General features: G+C 39.0%; 1 protein-coding gene across 5 annotated transcripts in view; it reads right to left on the bottom strand.

Moving 5' to 3' along the window:
- Positions 1 to 20,800, bottom strand: part of PAX2 (paired box 2) — a 161,753-nt gene that overhangs the window by 61,844 nt on the left and 79,109 nt on the right. For all 5 annotated transcript variants that reach the window (XM_039320678.1, XM_039320677.1, XM_039320679.1 and 2 more), the window contains exon 5: positions 18,255 to 18,374. In XM_039320678.1, coding sequence (XP_039176612.1) covers positions 18,255 to 18,374 — 120 coding nt within the window. The remainder of the gene's footprint in view (positions 1 to 18,254; positions 18,375 to 20,800) is intronic.

Raw genomic sequence — 20,800 nt, 5'->3', positions numbered from 1 at the left:
GCAAACTGTGCTGCACCAGTTGAGTAGTCCTCGACTTACGACCGATTGAGTAGTCCTCAACTTACGACCGGTGGGGGGTTGCGGCATTAAAAAGGTTGAGAATCACTGGACTAGAAGATCTCCAAGGCCCCTTCCAGCTCTACTATTCTATGTGCTATGCCTCTAGGTAATATTTGTCTTGTAAGAACAGCCTCCTGTGACATTAATGTTGGCTATAAAAATTTTTATAGACATTAATATTGTCTCCAAAAATCTACAAAATATTTTGTTTACTCAAAGGACATACAGAAGGAAATTACTTTGCTTTCCGTTCTTAACTCTACTTGTTTAAAGAAACTGCTTCCATTGATGAAGTCTTTGGTGCGGAAAGCTGGGTTGCAAATGACTGCATCAAAATGACAGCAGAAGCCATTAATTTTCTGTTATGTTTTCTGGTGTTAAGAGCTTTATTAATTTAATTGTACACTGTTGAACAACTAGGAGACTTGACATGACTGCACTCAGTTTTCCCCCACTTCATAGCAAGGCTTGTCTAATATGCAGACCAAAGCTTATCATCCACTGAACGATAGGCAAAACCTGGCAAATTGGGAGGACCATTCCTTGAACGCCATCTCTTATTTAGACAGCAATAACGTGAGCAAATCCTCTCTGTTTTTCACATTATCACTTCCCCTTTATTTGCTGCTCCACCTTCCCATAACCACAATGAGTTACTGTCGCTTGTCCCAGCTCCTGCCATCCTTGCAGTTGCAAATGCAAGTAGATGAATAGGTACCCCATATAAGCAGACAGGAAGGTAAAAGTGATCCATGTTTCGCCATGTGCTCTGTGCTGTAGCATGATCACATGACTGTGGAAACGTTTCTGGAAAATGCTGGCTCTTTGGCTTAAGAAATGGAGATGAGCACAGTTGCTTAAAGCTGGTCAAACCTAGAGGGGGACACCTTTATCTTTTTTTCCCCACTTCCCTTAGTCCACTTTTCGTACTTCATGTTTGCATTGTTCTGCACAAGTTTTTGGGCATTTTTACGTTATTTCTTCTTTTACTTCCTGAGCTTTCTGAACAGCTTGAAGACGAGTCATGATCATCTTTCCTCTCATTGGTCTTAAAATGCTGAAAGCTTTCTCCAGCTGATCACAACCTACGGAGCATCTGGCTAGTCTCTTGTCCTACTCCCACATTTGAGCAGTTTCATCATCTGAACTAACAATGCATTTTTGCCTCTGCCCAATTTAAATGGCCAGTGAAAAGCCCTCTCTGTACTATGGTGGCCTGAACCCTTGCATGGAATAATAGCCTACAAAACAGGTTGAGGCCAAATGGAGGAAAAACCACCCAGAAACTCTAGGGGAGATCTATCTTCTATCTTCACAGCCATTTTATTTGCACCGCAGCTGAGCTGGAAGCAAACTGGCTCAGAAACAGTCTAGGAGCAATGCCTGGAAGTATGCTTAATTTCTTTTTTGCTTTCTCTCCAGAAAATCTCAACTGTGTTTCACTTGGCACTTTCCAGTGCAACCTATTAGCCTTAACAGTTTTTCTTGGGAATATGACCTTGTTCTACAGCACGAGGTGTCAAACTCGATTGCGTCACGTGACATATTGTGACATATCATGACTTTTTTGCCTCTGCAAAAGGCAAACCTATAATTTCCAATGTTTTTTTTTTACTTTAATTGATCCTGGAAGTAAAACAAGTAACCTGGGGTTACCGTATATGCCGGCGTATAAGGTGACCCGGCGTATAAGAAGACCCCCGACTTTGGCGCCGAGTCGCATGCCTAGAAAGTCGTCTTATATGCCGGAAACTACCAGTATTTCCGGCGTATAAGACGACTTGGCGTATAAGAAGACCCCCGACTTCGACCCCGATTTTAACCTTTGCAAAACTCGTCTTATACGCCGGAATATACGGTAGTTGAGTCGGATGCTTTTGTCTGTTTCTGTGGGTAAGAAAGAGAATGTGGGTACAACAATGAAATGCCACTTCTTTCCTTAGGGATCAAAAGGTTTTAGCTGTCAGCGTTATCTTCTCTTTCCTTTCTGATTCTATCATATGGGAGGTGTCCCGAGTAGCAGATAATTCTAAAATCTAGAATTATCAGATCATTGCACTGCTCTTTGTTCATTCTCCCGAGAGTTACATCGCTCCCTGCATTTATGGTGCTTAACCCTAGGAAATACCAAGGCAGGTTTATGTTGCATGTAAGAAGCTAGAGGAATTGATGTCCCCTGCTTGACTTCCTGAAAAAGTCCTGGCTAGCATGACTACAGAGCATTATGGCTTGTTTTCTTATACAGAAGCCAATGTGCATCTGTCATGCCATGCTTCAACAGGGCTGTTTTGTTCTGTAAATGTTCAGTTCCAGTATCGTACTGCACTGCCATCATGGACTGGAACCAATAAAGGACTCTCGGGATGTCCTGGATGACACCTGTCCCCCCCCCCCAAGTGCTAAGTACTCAGTGCAGAAACTCATCATGCACTTCCTTTCTAATGGCTGGGATTTCTAAGCAAGGAGTTGTAGAGTGCTGTCAAGGTCAGCAGATTTGGGTTCACTGAAAGGTCACGATGATTTGAATTACTACTGCTGTCTGCTCTTTCTCCTACTGATTGATCTCTGCTCTAGAGCACCGGCAGGACATGATGTTCTTGTTGTGTGCTTAAGCAGCATTGTGTCCCTAGAAGCACTGTTTTTGTGTGCAGGTGGCCCTTGTGTGATGGGGTCTTGAATGCCCTAAAGAAAAGCAGGGTAGGTGGCAAACATATAAAATGGCAACCAGTGAAATATATTTGTCCTTTGATTTGCCCTACGAATAGGAAAATGTCCCAACATGCTATAGATTCTACAAATAATGTTTAAGTGTATCTGCTTTTACTAACTACACTGCTGCTATCCTATACTCATGCCAGCTAAGTTGGTTTAAGAAAATCCTGTCCAGGATTTTGGAACAGGTTCAATCCAGCTGCTGCACTCTCCACTTGGACAATTGTCTGATTTTGTGCCATTCTACCTTTCTGTCCCATGTTGGTGGGTCTTCCTGGATATATACTATATAACTTTACATACAATAGGTATATACCACAAACATAAACTGATATTTTACCATGAGCGCTATAGCTCTACAATGATGACTACTCTTGCCCTGTAATTAAAATTTGCAGGTTCAAAATTGGTAGGTGTGTTTATTTATTTTTTTCTTTCCTTGAGCTTCCACTTTTCCCTGTATGTTTTTTTTTTAAAAAAAACTCCTGTGGTTTACTGTTTTATCTTTTTTTTGGGGAGTCACCAGAACTAGAACAGTTTCACCTGCAGTACTGCAATAACCTATACTGTAAGTTAGTGACCTATAAGGCCCAACTTTCTTCTTTTATTGGTCAAGCTGGCTGAAACTGGTGTAAAACTGTAGTTCAGTTACATCCAAGAGCTTTACATTGCCCGCCATAGTTTTACGTGTATTTCAACATTCTTCTCTCTTCTACAGGAAATCCTCTGTTAACAGACTACTTGGAGAAGGATTGTGCACTAAAGCTGAATAGTGTTTGGCCTGTGACTATGATCTTATATTTTAATAAACTTAAAATTTTGAAGTAGAATTTTCGTTAAATCTGAATTGTCATTTAATCTGGCATTGGAGCAAATCTGAATTGGAGCAAAAGGGCAAATGGGATTTAATTGTGTATAAAAAGATAAGAAGACAATGGGATTTTACGCATGTGCAAATGATCTAGTGCTTTACTTAACATTTGTTAGAATGCATTTTCTGGAAATTTTAAAGGAAGTGATAAAAATCATTTCTGGCGTGGAGAAAAATGAAGATTTGTGGAAAAACTGAAATATATTCACTACTTATTTTAGTACTTTAGTATTTATAAAGTTTAAAAGTATAGTTTGTTTAATCATAATTATATATTTCTTCATTGACTTTACTTTTATATATTTTTTAAAATTTATGTTGCAGTGGAGCTAAATCCTAATGAACACAAAAGGAATGGAGCATCTCTTAATTTTTTGCCTTTTAAAAGCAGGCACTTTTAACCATCAATACTGTATTGAAGTTCAACAACAATAGTAGGTTTTTGTATTTTGGAGTTTATCTCCCTAGATAGTAATAATTTTCAGAAAAAGAGCTTTGAAGAAAAGGGGAACCAAAGCTAAGATTAGACATATTGCTATACGAAACAGTCTTTAAAGCCTCATTTTATTAATCTGAACTTCTAGAAGTAGTTTCTATTTTCCTGCTTCTTATCATTTATCATTTATAATTTTCCGGAACTCATTCATGCTTTCATATATTAACTATTTCTGGTTTCGCAAGCATGTTACTAAATGTAGATGCTCTTATTTCAGATTATAAACATTTAAGCATGATTTACAGTATTTGCATAGCAACAGATGGAATAGGATATAAAAGAAAAAGAAAAGGGAATCCTGGTTTTGAAAACATGAATAGTTTACAAATCATGTTCAAACTTTACTATTTTTCATTTGAAAAAGAAATCAATGCAAAGCAAAAACCAATCTCCTTAAAAATACTTGTTGTGTCTCCTATTCCCCCAACCCCATCTCTTCCCATTATTTTCTGTGTCTCTATTGCCTTAAATTTGTAAGATGAGCTTCAAGTTGCCCATCTTCCATGTTGAAAGAAAAGATGGCTGCAGAATCATCGTACTTTTTGTCAGGTCTAAAAATGAAAACAGCACAAGACCAAATTCTGTAGAATATCTTGAAACAGCTTAAGGAAAAATGTTTCTTCCTTCCAATGGTTTTGCTACCTTTGGCATTTTCCCAGTGGTGGGATTCAAATAGGTGAACAACCGGTTCTCTGTGTGGATGCCGCTTCCGGAAGTCCATTCTGGGCCTGGGCAATGAAAAATTAGCTACTGAACTGGTGCGAACTGGCTGAATCCCATCACTGCATTTTCCTGATTTCTTTGCTTTTACCCTGCCACCATGATGACTGTTGTGCTACTCTCGTGGGAAAATGGGGAAAGAAAAGGAGCGGTGAATTAAAATTGGTGATTTTTTTAAATCATGAAATTGATGTGTCTCTCTGAAGGCATTTTCCAGGGAAACCACTCTTCATTGTAATTCTTTCGCGTTTTTTTTTTCTTACCTTGAAAAACGTGCAGGACAGAAGGAGCACAGAATCCTATTTCTGACATCTCCCTCAGGTAACAACTGTCAAAGTCACGGGCTGGTTTAGCTAGTAAATATACAGTATGTGGCCAGATTAGTTCCCTTCTATGTAAATGAAATATAATTTTTAGTAGGTTTTGATGCACCTCGGGTTCTGCACGCTTGCATCACACCCAGTAGTAATAACCCAAGACAAGAGGATTCCAACTTCAGCCATATTCTTTACCATTCATCCTCTCTTTCTCCCATTAGCCTTCTTGAAAAGCACACTAGATAAGGGGGCCTGGTCAGTTCCTTACCAGCATACATTAATGAGATACATAAAGATTAATCCAGCCATGGCCCAAGCAGTTCTACAAAGGAAGGCAACAGCAGTCTGCCATGAGCAGTGGCTCAGGTAATTGGTTTAGCTACCTGGAAGCAATCTCTACTCAGACAGACAAGTAGTAAAGTCTCTTCCTTGAGGCTATTTCCTTTGTCTTTTCAATTGCTTTGCACATCCACGTAAGAGGGAGAAAAAGAGAAGGGGGGGGGAATGTTAATTTGTGAATTAATAGCTTTTCTCACCAGAATTGTAAATTCAAATGTCATCTCACATGATGATACAGCGCATAGGCTTCTGAGAAAGAAATGATAAATCCTCCTTCTTCCCCCGCCCCAACATACACGCTGACATACATTTGGCTTCCCTGCTCAAGAGACAATCATGTAGGGCAAAACATGCTCCTTTTAATTTGTAGTAACAGTACAACAGAGACTGTAGGGATGGCTGCTATCCACTCGTCCTCCCTAAGAGAACCTGGGCGACTTTAAAGTTGTACCTTTGTTTGTTCATTTCATATATGCCTGAGAATGAGTCCAATTCTTTCTATGTCCACCTACAATAACAGCATATTTGGGGAATGGAAAGAGAAGGTCTCTTTCAAAATGGTGCTACTGCAGTACTCTGGTAATCAGGTGAATTAATGATCCTGAATTTAAAGTGAATGCTGATGTCTTGGACTTCTAGCCTGTCTTGCAAAAGGGAGAAAGCCTTTATTGTTTCAGAGAAGGAGGCGGGCAACATTAAGAAAGATTCATGGATGGAGACTGAATATGCAATTTTCTTTCACCAAGAGCTGTGCCTGGCCTAAATTTTCTCCCGTTTCCCCATCTCTGTCTTATCCAGCCGTCCTACCATCCTTCCAATTCTTTCCAGAAAATTACCTTCAAAATTGAATTCTACTTTTACAAACAAATATAATGGGAACATGAAAAGAAAAAGGTAAGCCAGCACAATGATGAATTAAGGTTGTCAGAAGCTCTTCTAGTCATCTTTGTTTTGTTTTACATGCCAATCAGGCCTTTGCTGCTGTTGTGGTGCTTATGGTTCACTTGTTTGAATCCCTGTATTGGGAACAGATTACCACTGGTTTATGAATCTACAATAAAATACCACTGACTTTTCTTCACAATCTCATAATGGAATTTAGGGTGCAAGTTTTCATTCTGAGTTTTAGTAACCTGGGGCATCTATTTCTACCTTGTTTATATGACCTGGATGGCAATTCTGCTTCCTTGATAAGATGTGCTCTATATAGATTCTTATAACTGAAATAATCTTCCCTACCTTGGGGTCTTCCAAATGAGTTGGGGCCGCAGTTCCAATAATACCTGGCAATTCTGAGAGTTGGATAAGATCAAATTGGGAGGGAAAATCAAAAACGTTCCCTCCTTCAAATACAACAGGATCAAATCAAAGGAAATTGTAGACAGAGGTTCTTAAAAGATTGCCTGAACACATCTTCATTTAAATGGTTCAGTCATTTGGGTTTATTCATCAAATTTGATTACTGGTAATCAATTCCAGGGCTTGGGAATCATCACACAAAATACAAATATGGAGTGTGATAAAGCTGTTACAGGATAGATCTTCTTCAATCTCAAAAAGCAGGAAGAAAAAGAAGATTCGTTTTCAAAAAGACACAGCGTTGGTGAAATACAGAGATTGCTGGGGTATGCACTGCAGTGTTTAGATCTATTTTTTTCCCCAGGGAACAGTGTAACTGGCAAATCAGCCAAAACTGATAACATATATTTCTAGTCTCCGCTCTATTCATTCTGAGCCTTTGCTTTCCTGACCTCATCTTTGCAGTTTCGGGCTCCCTGCTGATATTCTACCTTAGTTTTGTGTCCCTCTTTCCGTTTTTTTGTACTTGTCCTTTTTGTCTTTCAGTTTATCAGAGAGATCTTTGTGCAACCATGCTGGTTTCTTCTTGGATTTCTTGTTTTTCTTTTTCAATGTATTATGCTGGACTGAGCTTTTAGGATCTTCTTGAGTTGTTTTCCCCTTTAGGATTTTCATCCATGGAATTTTTCTTAGTCTCTCTCTGAGTTTGTTAAAATCAGCTCTTTTAAGACACTGGCTGGATTATGTTTTATTGCTTGTGTTTGCATTATATTGAATTCCAATATGACATAGTCACTCTCACCCAAAGTTCTGGCAACTTCAGCTCCCTCTTATACCTTTTCCTCTAGTTCCTTCCACTACCTTTTGGATGACAAAGTTGTTAACTAGGTTGGTTAGGAATCTGTTTTCCCACTTGCTGCAAATTTTGTCTCCCAGTTGATATCAGGATAGTTAAAGTCTCCCATTACTACTATGGTATGTTTCCTTCATACATTTGTTAGTTGTTTAGCAAAACATTCATCTTTTTCTTCTGCTTGGTTGGGTGGTCTGTAATATATACCTATAGCAATGTCATTCTTTTTTCCTTTTATATTGACCTACGTAGAGTCTAGGACAGTGGTTCTCAACCTTTTTAATACCGCGACCCCCCAACCGGTCGTAAGTCGAGGACTACTCAACCGGTCATAAGTCGAGGACTACTCAACTGGCGCAGCACCGTTTGCAGAATGGGACTTTTGGCGGGCTCAGCGGGGCAGAGACAGCCTGGACAATTCCTATTGGTTTTTGAAAGCCAATAGAATTAGACTCTATTCAATAGAGTAGAATAGAATAAAAGGGAGTAGCACAGCTAAGGAAAAGGGGAAAAAATGGCGGACTGCGTTGTTTGGCGACCCTCGTGAAATGATCGTTCGACCCCAAATGGGGTCCCGACCCACAGGTTGAGAACCACTGGTCTAGGAGGTTTTCATCCTTGAATTTCTGTACAGATGTAGTGATCTTTTATATATAATGCAACTCCATCTCCTCTTTTGTTAGGTCTGTTTATTTTGAATAGTTTGTATCCTTCCACCAGTACATTCCAGTCATGAATTTCATCCCAACGTGTTTCTATAATGGCAGCTATATCATATCTACCTTCATGTACTAGTACTTCAAGTTCATCCTGTTAGTTCCCTAAATTTTGAGCATTAGTGTATAGGCATTTAAATCCTTTATGGATTTTGAGTATGTTTCTTATATCTCCTACTTTGTAGTTGGGTTTTCCATCATTTCCATCACTCTCTACGTCATTGTCTTCTCCTTCTTCTTCTTCTTCTCCTTCTCCTTCTCCTTCTCCTTCTCCTTCTCCTTCTCCTTCTCCTTCTCCTTCTCCTTCTCCTTCTCCTTCTCCTTCTCCTTCTTCTTCTTCTTCTCCTTCTCCTTCTCCTTCTCCCTACTGAATCCTACTGAATCCTAATATTAATCCTAATGAACAAGGAAGATAAGGCTGAAGAGATAAAACTCCTGGAAATTTTGGAAGAAGTGGACATCAGTTTGGGGATTCAAGATAATATAGGTAGAAATGTTAGCACAGTGAAGAAATTGGAGCATACTGGAATAATGGGCAAAAATCCTCAGGTCAAGGAAGTCTAAGAATTTCTCAGGAGTAAAACACTTGAAGTGCAAGCAATCGCCATTATGCTGACAAAAAAGATGGAAAGCAGTTTAAAAAACATTTACAGGTGCACAGGCAGCTTTTGACTGAGCTAAGAGCAAACTGTATCAGAAATGAAAGATTCACCAAAGAGGTACCCCACCAAGTAGCTAATATTTTGTGGAGAAGCTAGAAAAGTCCAAAAGGAAATTATACTTGTAAATAAATCTAAAAGCAAAAAAGCAACTGCTACCAGTTAAAGGGAAAGAGCAGTCCTGAGGCACTGAGAACATAGTAGTATATTAACATCATGGAGAGAAGACTGATGTTTTTAACTTTGCAAGTTTAGTTACCACCTAGCTAGGGAAGGGATGCTGAGATCAAATAAATAACTGACAAAATGCTTGACAGTACTACCATTAGACGGATTCAGAGCTGGTTGGACAGCTATATACTATACTATATATGCTGACAAGTACGTGTCAGTGGCTCCTGATCAAGGGGTATACACAATACTTCATTATCCGCCTTTGTGCTATTTAGAAATGACTTGGCTGAGGTTTTTAAAAGTATAATTATCATATCTGGGCTCAGCACACCTTACAGAACAATATCAAGAAAATCCTGATGGGCTGGAGTAGTGGTCAGCAAGATTAATTTTACTAAGGGTAAACGTAAACTCCCACATAGAAAAAAAATCAAATATGATGGTGGATTACCGACTGAATATGAGCTAACTATACGAAGCTGCTGCAGCCATACCAGCTCGAAATAGCTATACCAGTCCCCCTTTAACTCTTTGTTAGCAAACTAAAAATTTAGCGAATACAAATGATGTCGCAGTAGCGACTGCTGCCTGAGGATAGCTCTAGATTAAGCTGATACAGGCAAAAGATTTCTTCCTCCCATATTTGGACTGACAGATGTATTACATATATATATATATATATATATATATATATATATATATATATATAGATATATATATATATATATATATATATATATATTTTAAAAATAACGTTAAAAATCGAAGAATAACGATTCCTGGGTATATACATAGTGATAAAAAAGGCGTTCACCAGGAGATAAAAACAATACAGTTTTAATAGATAAAAACAAGCTTTCGATGGCTAGGAATCTGCCATCATCTCAGGGTACAAACCAACCGGTAAGGAAATTTGCTTATGAGTAAGTTTCCTTACCAGTTGGTTTGTACCCTGACGATGATGGCAGATTCCTAGCCATCGAAAGCTTGGTTTTATCTATTAAAACTGTATTGTTTTTATCTCCTGGTGAACGCCTTTTTATCACTATATATATATTTGTTTTCTGAAGTTTTCATGGGTGTTTGTATGTAGGTCTTTGGTTGTTTGGGTTTTCTCCCGCGTAAAATTGGAAGTGTCTTGGCGACGTTTCGACGAAGTCCCATTCGTCATCTTCAAGCTGGTGTTTTCAGCTTCGTGCTCGAAGCATGAAGCAAACATGAAGCAAACTGACACCCTCCATGAAGAGGAGACACAACCACGAACGAGAAGCCAAAAAATAGCAAGGCAGCCCAAAATCTTAAACCCCTCTGCAACTCAGACTAACCTGAGCACAACCAAACAGAACACTCCCCCAGCCAATCAGAGCACAGCCAAGCCCCTAACCATTCAGAACACACCTCCACCCAATCAGAACACAGCCAAGCTCCCACCCAATCAGTTCATACCCCCACTGGCAGTTAAAAGGAAGAAACAGCTAAGACCACACATTGCTGCTCAAAGCACGAAGCTGAAAACACCAGCCTGAAGATGACGAATGGGACTTCGTCGAAACGTCGCCAAGACACTTCCAATTTTACGCGGGAGAAAACCCGAACAACCAAAGACCTACATACAAATACCCGCGAAAACCTCAGAATATATATATATATATATATATATATATATATATATATATATATATATATATATATATATATATATATATATATATAATTGCTAGGGAAGGAAGACATATGTATTCTCTTAATTTTAAAAACAATGGTGCTATGATAATTTTTATTGAGTTTTAATCCTTTATTGTCCTGTTAATGCATTGCATATTTCATATAATATTTTAGTATATGATTATATTACTGTTTAATTAAACAATTTAATTGAAAATTTAATGTACAGTGCTTTGGGAGTTTTAAAGAACAGATGTACAAAAATATGTTTTAAAAAGCACACAAATAAATACTCTAGGTATCAGTAAATAGACTGGAATGGAGTTCTTGAAATAAAATTGGTGCATGTATATATTTAAGCCATGAAATATTAAGAAATGGAAAGATACCGATACTCCTTCCATTCCCTCCCCCATCCTGTCAGAACTTATCCTTTCCCCCACCATTCAGTCACAACTGATGAAGCTTATTGGATGAGAAGCAAAATGTCTTCTTCCTCAAGGAGAAAAAAACCCAGTCCAAATTGCCTTTTGAAAAAGCACCTGGATGACTGAGAATCTCCACAGACATACCACATGATATTAAAATCTTAGATATGTCCCACCTTTTTCACGGTCTGCAATTGCACAAAGACACAGAGACAGATGGCCAGGCTGCTTATTTCCATGTCTGTGTTACTAAATCTTTTACCTCAGCCCTATTCCACTTTTCAGGGAATAACCTTCATGAAACGGAGGGCCTTACCATAGTAACCATAGTAAGCCAGCTGTCTCAGATGGAACATTGGGAGGGGAGGTAATGAGCCATACATGCCCATTCGTGGTATACAGAACCACCATTATAATTGTGCCCACAAGCTCATAGCTGACCAGTCAAAATGGCTGAAGTAAAATTTCAAGGAAATGATGCTCATTGGGATGCAGATCCCTTGTATAATGCTGATGTGATCCTGAAAAGCACCTATCACAGTAACAGCAAATAATATAGGCAGTGATTGTAAACTTAAACGGTTTTTATACACTTTGATTTGCAGCAAAGAGGCCTAGCTAGTCATGTTTTCTAGGGACACTGAAATTATAGTATTAATGTATAACTTGGAAAGCTGCCCCAAAGATAGAAGAGGAAATTATTTAAAAAGAAATACAAGGGGCAGGCAAGAAGGTAGAACATCTTCCCTTAGGAGGACTTAAGAGCAGATAAAAATAATGCTATTTGTCTCTCTGGGACTAATAAAAGCAATATCCCCCTCCTCAGAACATCATCATGTTTTATTTGCTGAACTTATAAGACCAAGTTTAATATGTGTTTCTTTAATCAATTGGCCTAGCTAATTTAAAAATATTCCCTATCCTGACAAAAGATGCCAGTCTTCAAAAATCTGTCTAAACCATTGATCTAAGTAAAGAAATGCTGATGAATGTCAACCAGATGCCACCAATAAACCAATGCAAACTATCTGCATTTTCTGGTATTTCTGGTTCCTAAAAGCACATGTTTGCATTTGGATGAACCCACTGAGTAAAAAGCACTATTATATAACTGTATAATTGTGTATAGGTGTGACAATGGACAAAACAATGCACCAGTGTATCTCACAGAATCAGAGTGGAAAGGCCCTTGTAGATCATCTAATCAAACACCCCACCCAGTGAAGGAATTTATTACAACAGCAGTGAATTTATATCAGTGGGAATGAACACAAACATTTCATTTTAATGTACACAACTAACAGTGTGAAAGAGTTTCCGACTGAAATAATGATCCAGTACATGCATTTATTTATAGTAAATAAATTATATAAATATAGTATATATTTATAAATATATTTATACATAAATTATATAAATATAGTAAACAAATTAGTTGAAGGTAGGACGTTCAATTCTTAGGGAAACAGAAACTATAGTCTGCAAACTGGAGAGTCAATCTAGGTAAATATGTCATCTCCCGGGAGCAAAAATCAAAGATGTAATTGAAAACCTTATTAAAATAATCAGTGCCGTAGAGTTCTACCCCTTTTTTCTCCTACATGTGGGGACAAATGACATAACAATGAATCTGGAAACAATATCAAGAGATTATGAACAGCTAGGGAAGAAAGTTAAAGAATTAGGAGCATAAGTGGTGTTTTCATCTATACTTCCAACAAAAGGCCAACATCCAATGAGTGAGCCAAGGATTTTAGAAACAAATCACTGGCTTAAAAACTAATGTCATCAAGAGAACTTCAGTTTCCTAGAACATGGTCTGCATTACCTACATAAAGGGCTCCTTGACAGGAATAGACTGCACTACACAAGAACTGGAAAGAATATATTCAGAAAATGACTGGCTCATCTTATCACAAGGGCTTTAAACTAAAATTGATGTGGGAGTGTGGCCAATCTTCACAACCTTTAGAACCTAATTCCAAGCAAAACCCACTAACCAATCATGTAAGGACATAGGAAAGAAAGAGAAAGAAGAAAAACTCAGGTGCAATGTAGAAGATATAGGAAGCATGCCCAGGGTCAGCTTAAATGCCTCTACACTAACTCTCAAAGTTTAGGGAAAAAATAGGGTGAACTTGAAATACTAGCACACAAGGGCAAGTGTGATATAATTGCCATTATAGAAACTTGGCCGGATGAAACTCATGACTGGAATGTACTGATAGAAGGATACAAACTATTAAAAAAAAAAACCAGACCTAACTAAAGAGGAGGTGGAGTTGCATTATATGTTAGAGATCACTTCCTCTCTACAGAGATGCACACAATAAAGCACGAAAACCTTCTAGAATGCATACGTGTCAACATACAAGGAAAAAAGAATGACATTGCCATAGGTATACACTACAGTCATCCAACCAAGCAGAAGAAATACATGAACTGTTTGCTAACCAATTAACCAAGATATGTAGGAAACACACAACAGTAATGGGAGACTTTAACTACCCTGACATCAACTGGGAGACAAACTCTGCAATAAATGGGAGATCAAACACATTCCTGACTAAGTCAGCTGACAACTTCATCACCCAAAATGTAGAGATGGCAACCAGAGGGACGTCTATACTAGACCTTATTCTTACCAACAGAGAAGAAGTGATAGAGGGAATTGAAATTGCAAGAACTTTAGGGGAGAGTGACTATGTCATACGAAATTCAATATAAAACAGACACAAGCAATAGAACATAAGCAAATCAGTTTTAGATTTTCAAAGAGCTGATTTTAACCAATTCAGAGAGAGCTTAGGAAGGATCCCATGGATGAAAATCTTAAAAGGGGAAATCAACTCAAGAATCATGGGAAACTCTGAAAAAAAAGGTTATAAAAACCCAGTCCATTCAAAAAACACTGAAAAAGAAAAACAGGAAAACCAAGAAGAAACCAGCATGGTTGAACAAAGAACTCTCAAACCACTAAGAGAAAAAAAGGACACGTACAAAAAACTGAAAAGAAGGATGCATAACTAAGGCAGAATACCAACAAACAGCTCGAACCTGCAAAGATGAAGTTAGGCTTTGAATGAAGTAAAACTTGCAACAAATGTTAAAAACAATAAAAAAAAGTTTCTTTCTACACATAAAAAACAAGAAAAAAGTTAAAGAAACAATTGGTTCACTAAGGGGAGAAGAAATGGCAAAGAAGTATCAGACAGTAGAGAGAAAGCATAACTGTTTAATTCATTCATCGCATCTGTCTTCACATTAAAAAAAACACTACTCAACTTATTAAAAACAGAACCATAAATGGCAGGATAGGAATGCAAATTAAAATATGCAAAAAATAAGGTAACAGAACACCTGTCAGTTCTAGATGGATTCAAATCACCAGGTCCTGACGAACTATATCCCAGAGTTCTGAAGGAATTGGCAGATATGATTTCAGAATCATTGAAACATATCTTTTAAAGTTCTTGGATCCAGTTCTGAGGACGGGAAAAGAGCTGATGTGGTCCACATCTTCAAAAAAGGAAAAAGGGGGAAAAAAAACAGATCTAGGAAATTGCAGACCAATCAGCCTGACATCAATACCTGGGAAGATCTTGGAAAAGATAATCAAGCAACAAATCTGCAAACACCTAAAAGCAAACAATGTTATAACCAGTAACCAACATGGGCTCATCAAAAATAGATCATGCCAAACAAATCATATTTCATTCTTTGATAAAGTGATCAGTTTAACAGATCAGTGAAATCCTGTGGACAGAGTATACTTTGATTTCAGTAAAGCATTTGGTAAAGTAGACCATAATTTAGTTCTTGGCAAGCTAGTAAAATGGGGGATAGACAGCACCACTACCAGTTGGGTTTGTAACTGGCTAACAAATCATATTCAACAATGGAACTACATCCACATGGAGGAAAATAAGCTGGCAGGAATAGCCAACTCCTCCGAAGACAAGTTCAAGATCCAAAAAAATCTTGGCAGACTTGAACACTGGGCTCTATCTAACAAAATGAGATTCAACGTAGATAAAAGTAAGGTTCTACACTTGTTACCTTCTGGGAGGGGGCTTCGTGGTATCCAAAGCAGAACATCCAGATTCAGTCACAGCTTTGTTCCATACAGTATTAACCTTGTGAACTCTCAGGCTTCCTCCTTCCGTTATGTATTCAAGATGGACAGTGAATAATATTCATATGTTACTTATATGTAAGGGTGTAGGTCTATACATATGTTGTATATAATATGTTTTAAATGTGTGTTATTATGCGTACACTTTGAGAGGAAGCAACTAAATTTCATTTTTAATGTGTGCCCTTGTGCCCACAGGAAAAAAATGACAATAAATGTTATCTAATCTAAAATCTAATCTAATCTAATCTTAGGCAAAAAGCCAACTGTATAGGTATATGCTAGGTGAAACTTGGCTTAATGCCAGTAACTATGGAGTCCTAATGGACAATCACTTAAATATGAGCCAACAGTATGGGTCAGCAGCCACAAAAACCAATGCGATCCGAGGCTGCATTAATAGAGGGATAGAATCAAGATCACATGAAGTTCTAACACTACCTAGTAAGACCACACTTGGAATACTGCGGCCAGTTCTGGTCACTACAATATAAAAAAAGATGTTGAGGCTCTGGAAAGAGTGCAGAGAAAAGCAACAAAGATGATTAGGGGGCTGGAGGCTAAAACATATGAAGAATGGTTACAGGAATTGGATATGTCTACTCTAGAGAAAAGGAGGAGTAGGGGTGACATTATAGCACTGTCCCAATATTTGAGGGGGTCAAACTATTTTCCAAAGCACCAAAAGGCAAGATAAGAAACAATGGTTGGAAACTAACCACGGAGAAAAGTAACCTAGAAATGAGAAATTTCCTAACGGTGAGAGCAATCAACCAATGGAAGAGCTTGCCTTCAGAAGTTGTGGGTGCTCCATCACTGGAGACTTTCAAAAGAGACTGGACAACCATTTGTCTGAAATGATATAGCAGGGGGTTGGACTGGAAGACCATCGGGGTGCCTTCCAACCCTATTATTCAGGTAAATTCAGTCTATTCAGTTTCATTTATAGGATTGCCGGGAGAAAAAAATTTCAAAAATGTATCCTTGCAGAACTTGTCCTCTCCATAACCTCACTAACAACTCCCTTTTTGTTTTGCATATGCTTTCCAAGATGGGTTTTCAAATATTTTCAAATCACACAATCTGTTAGTTTAAAAGAAAGAAAAAAAAATAGAACCTGATCACGGAGCCACCTTCTAAGGCAGTGGTTCTCAACCTTTTTAATGCCGCAACCCCCAACCGGTCGTAAGTCGAGGACTACTCAACCGGTCGTAAGTCGAGGACTACTCAACTGGTGCAGCACCGTTTGCAGAATGGGACTTTTGGCGGGCTCAGCGGGGCAGAGACAGCCTGGACAATTCCTATTGGCTTTTGAAAGCCAATAGAATTAGACTCTATTCAAGAGAGTCTATTCTATTGGCTTTCAAAAGCCAATAGAATAAAAGGGAATAGCACAGCTAAGGAAAAGGGGAAAAAATGGCAGACTGTGTTGTTTGGCGACCCCCTTGAAATGGTCGTTTGACCCCAAATGGGGTCCCGACCCATAGGTTGAGAACCACTGTTCTAAGGATAAAAACTTGGCTGCAGCCATCTACTTTTTGTGCCCAGAACTCCACTGACTTCCCACCGAAGTGAAGGGTTCTACAGAGTGTTGTTTGAAAACCCCCATGCTGAGCAACCCAGAGGCTGAGTCTGCACAATCTGTTGGAACGGGGAAGGTTGTTTCTGATACAGCAGCTGAGGTGAATCAAGCCCTTGGGTCAGCAGGCTGTATCAGGCTATTGTGTTTAGCTCAGGGGTAGGCAACCTTGACTCGTGGACTTCAACTCCCAGAATTCCTGAGCCAGCATGGTTCTGCTTGGAAACCTCTCTCTGTCCTCTCAGCATGGCTGGCTCAGGAATTCTGAGAGCTGAAGTCCACGAGTCATAAAAGAGCCAAGGTTGCCTACCCCTGGTTTAGCTGAATAGACTTATTTGCTTGGGCACAACATGTTATGTGGACACAAAAGTCAATTTCTGTTCACTTGGATTTAAAGTATTTTATATCATGTGAATTGAACCAGGGAATATCAAAGACATACACAATTAAGAATAGAGCTGCATTGGAGGTAGAATAGAATGAAGGCCGCTGAAATAACGGGGCCAATTAGAATCCTACTAAATTTCTCTTTTAAAGATTGGACTCTTTTTCACACTTACATCCTTTCCTGCTACTAAGATTCTGGTCTTCTACGATTACAGGTAGTCCTCAACTTACAACCATTTGTTAAGTGACTCCCATAAAATTACAGTGGCCCTGAAAAAAGGGTCTTACGACCATTTTTCATACTTCCAACAGTTGCAGCATCCCCATGGTCATGTGATCAAAATCCAAATGCTTGGCAACTGGCATGTACTTATGACGGTTGCAGTGTCCTGGGCTGATGTGTGATCACCTTTTGGGACCTTCTGGCAAGCAAAGTCAACGGGGAAGTCAGATTCACTTAACAACTGTGTGACTAATTTAACAGCTGCAGTGATTCACTTAACAATTGGGGCAAACAGGTCATAAAATGAGGTAAAACTCATTTAACAAACGTCTTGCTTAGCAATGGAAATTTGTGGTCTACCTGGACTACCTGTAGTGCCAGTAGAGTTAAAATTGGTTCAATACAGCATTTAACAACATGTACCGTCGACCTGCTATGCTTGTAGGTGAACTCTACCTGCTCGATTGAGTGAGAGTTGCTTTCAAAAAAGTATTCTGGATTATGATTATTCAAACTGCTTTCCTACTTTATTCTGAATAGTTTCTCAGCTTATTGGGATTCCAACTAGTTTCCCAAAGGAGTGAGGTGAACCAATAAAAGCAGGAAAAAGCTTTCCCCTACCTTCATCACGTTTCCTCTTCTCACCATTTGATCGAGGAATCCCCAGAATCCCATTAATGGAGTAGGAGCCCACTGGATCATTGGAGGCACTGGAGACAGGAGGGGAAGCTGTACTGGGAACTGGACAAAATGAGAAAGGAAGAGGGCTCAGCAGCTAGGAAGTGACATATACCCCCAGCCTCTTTTGAAGACCTTGCCAAGAGACCAGTTCCAGGTAACCAAGATCCAAAAATACGCGTTTAAGAGGGTCACCCATTGTGAATCACTGTCAAAAATGTCTTACATTTCCTATCTCAATATTTCCAAGTCTCACTAGATTTTGGTAATGGGAAACTCCATTACCAAACTTGGGTATCTGAGGTGGGTGCAGCAGCTGGAGCAGAAATCTGGCAGCTGGTGGAATGGTGCCCCTTCCAGCTAGATCAGGGGTTCTCAATCTTGGCAACTTTAAGACTTGTGGACTTCAACTCCCAGAATTCTGGGAGTTGGTCCACAAGTCTTAAAGTTGAGAACCCGAGCTAGATCTTCCAGCTATTATATTTGGCACTGGGGGTGGAGGAGAGAGATACAAAAGGCATAGGGCCATTTGAGGCCCAAAATTGTGGGAGAGCATGGGTGAACATGTACTTACTCTGTATTCCTAACTGGCTTTATACCAGTGGTTCTCAACCTGTGGGTCGGGACCCCATTTGGGGTCGAACGACCATTTCACAGGGGTCGCCAAACCACACTGTCCGCCATTTTTTCCCTTTTCCCTAGCTGTCCTACTCCCTCTTATTGGTGGCCACACGCACTTGGGGGTCACCACAATATGGGGAACTGTATTATGGGGTCACGGTATTAGAAAGGTTGAGAACCACTGCTTTATACTGTAGCTTCCACTGTAATATTATAGTCCATTTATTGTAATGGAGTTCTTTTTCAAGCAAATCATAGAATCATATGGCTTGAAAGATCTTGAAGTTCTTCTAGTCCAGAAGTAGGCAACCTTGGCTCTTTTATGACTCATGGACTTCAACTCCCAGAATTCCTGAGCCAGCATGGCTCAGTTTGGAAACCTCTCCCTTTTCCCTCAGCATGGCTGGCTCAGGATTTCTGGGAGTTGAAGTCCACGAGTCATAAAAGACTGTTCTAGTCCAACCCCCTGCCCAAGGCAGGAGATCTTATTTCATCATGGAAAACATTGCCCTATGTTTTCTTGAAAACCTCCAGCAAGAGGTTTTGATTGGACAGCCGTTTGTCTGGGATGGAATTAAATCTTTTGCCTTGGGCAAGGAGTTGGACTATAGGAGATCCAAGGTCTTCATTAGAAATGAAATTCTGTTTAAGGAATCCTAAATTAGCCTATCAAATCTTCAGAGGTTTTTGCAGAAACCAAATCATATATATCAGAGGTGAATATTAGATATTTCTCTCTCTCTCTCTCTCTCTCTCCCCCCCCCTCTCTCTCTGTTTTGTTTTAAGAACTGCATAGAGGGATTCCCTGATAATCCATTTGCACTCCTTCTCTCAAGTAGCTTTGGTGATGGGACATAGAGTTCTTTTTACCATGGAGTTCTAGCACAGGGTGGCACAAAATTAGCTTGAGAACTGCAGTTTGTTCAATCCAACATTGACCGGCTATTTTTGGGGAATTGGAGATTTTTCCACGAAAATTTGAATCTCATTTAACCAGCACATTATAAGTCAAGTATATGGTCTAGGGCAGGGGTCTTCAAACATGGCCCTTTTATGATTTGTAGGTTTCATCTCCCAGAATTCCTCAGCCAGCCATGCTGGCTGAAGAATTCTGGGAGTTGAAGTCCACAAATCATCAAAAGGCCAAGTTTGAAGACCCCTGGTCTAGGGTCACTCCACATTTTCTCTTAAGTGTATTCCACTTATTCAGTACACATGAGGACACCACCGATGACACAATTCTGTATATTTTGGTTTTGAATAGTTTGTTTATATATATATTCTGACAGACATATATTTTAAAAACCTATACAGAATATTATTTTATGGTTCAAGAGTATAAATATAAGCACTTTAAATTTTACTAGTGTCATACTAATAAAAATTGTGAGTTGTGAGCCCAATCCAGGACTTACAACTTGTTCTTGCTTTTTTAGAATTACATTTGGGCAGGATCTCAGAATAAATTAAGCTTAATAACTAGTTCAGTAGAGAATTGCAAGCATTTTGGATACATATCCAATTGCCTGATGAGGCAATCCATGCCATTGGCTAACAGCTTTGACTGTCAGGAAATTTCTCTTCATAGCTATTTCTTTACAATATCTACTCCTTAGTTCAGAGCTTACTATCTGGGAAAATATTGAACAAATCCATTCCTTTCTTTATACCGTGTGAACTTTTTTAGGATTTGCAGTTGGCTGACCAATCACACTTAGCATTTGGTCCCCAATGGAACTACATCTACGTGGAGGAAAGCATGCAGTGATAGATGCAGGTGACCAGGTACAGGAATTGAGTTCAAAACACTAAAAATTTATTACATGCTAACTTTACCCACGAATCTGGTCTACTAACGATCAAGCTAC

The sequence above is a fragment of the Crotalus tigris genome, unplaced genomic scaffold, assembly GCF_016545835.1.
Source record: "Crotalus tigris isolate CLP2741 ecotype Arizona unplaced genomic scaffold, ASM1654583v1 scf7180000023683.377817, whole genome shotgun sequence".
In the NCBI taxonomy this organism is placed as follows: domain Eukaryota; kingdom Metazoa; phylum Chordata; class Lepidosauria; order Squamata; family Viperidae; genus Crotalus; species Crotalus tigris.
The sequence above is the reverse complement of the archived record's forward strand: the minus strand, read 5'-3'. Positions and strand labels throughout refer to the sequence as shown.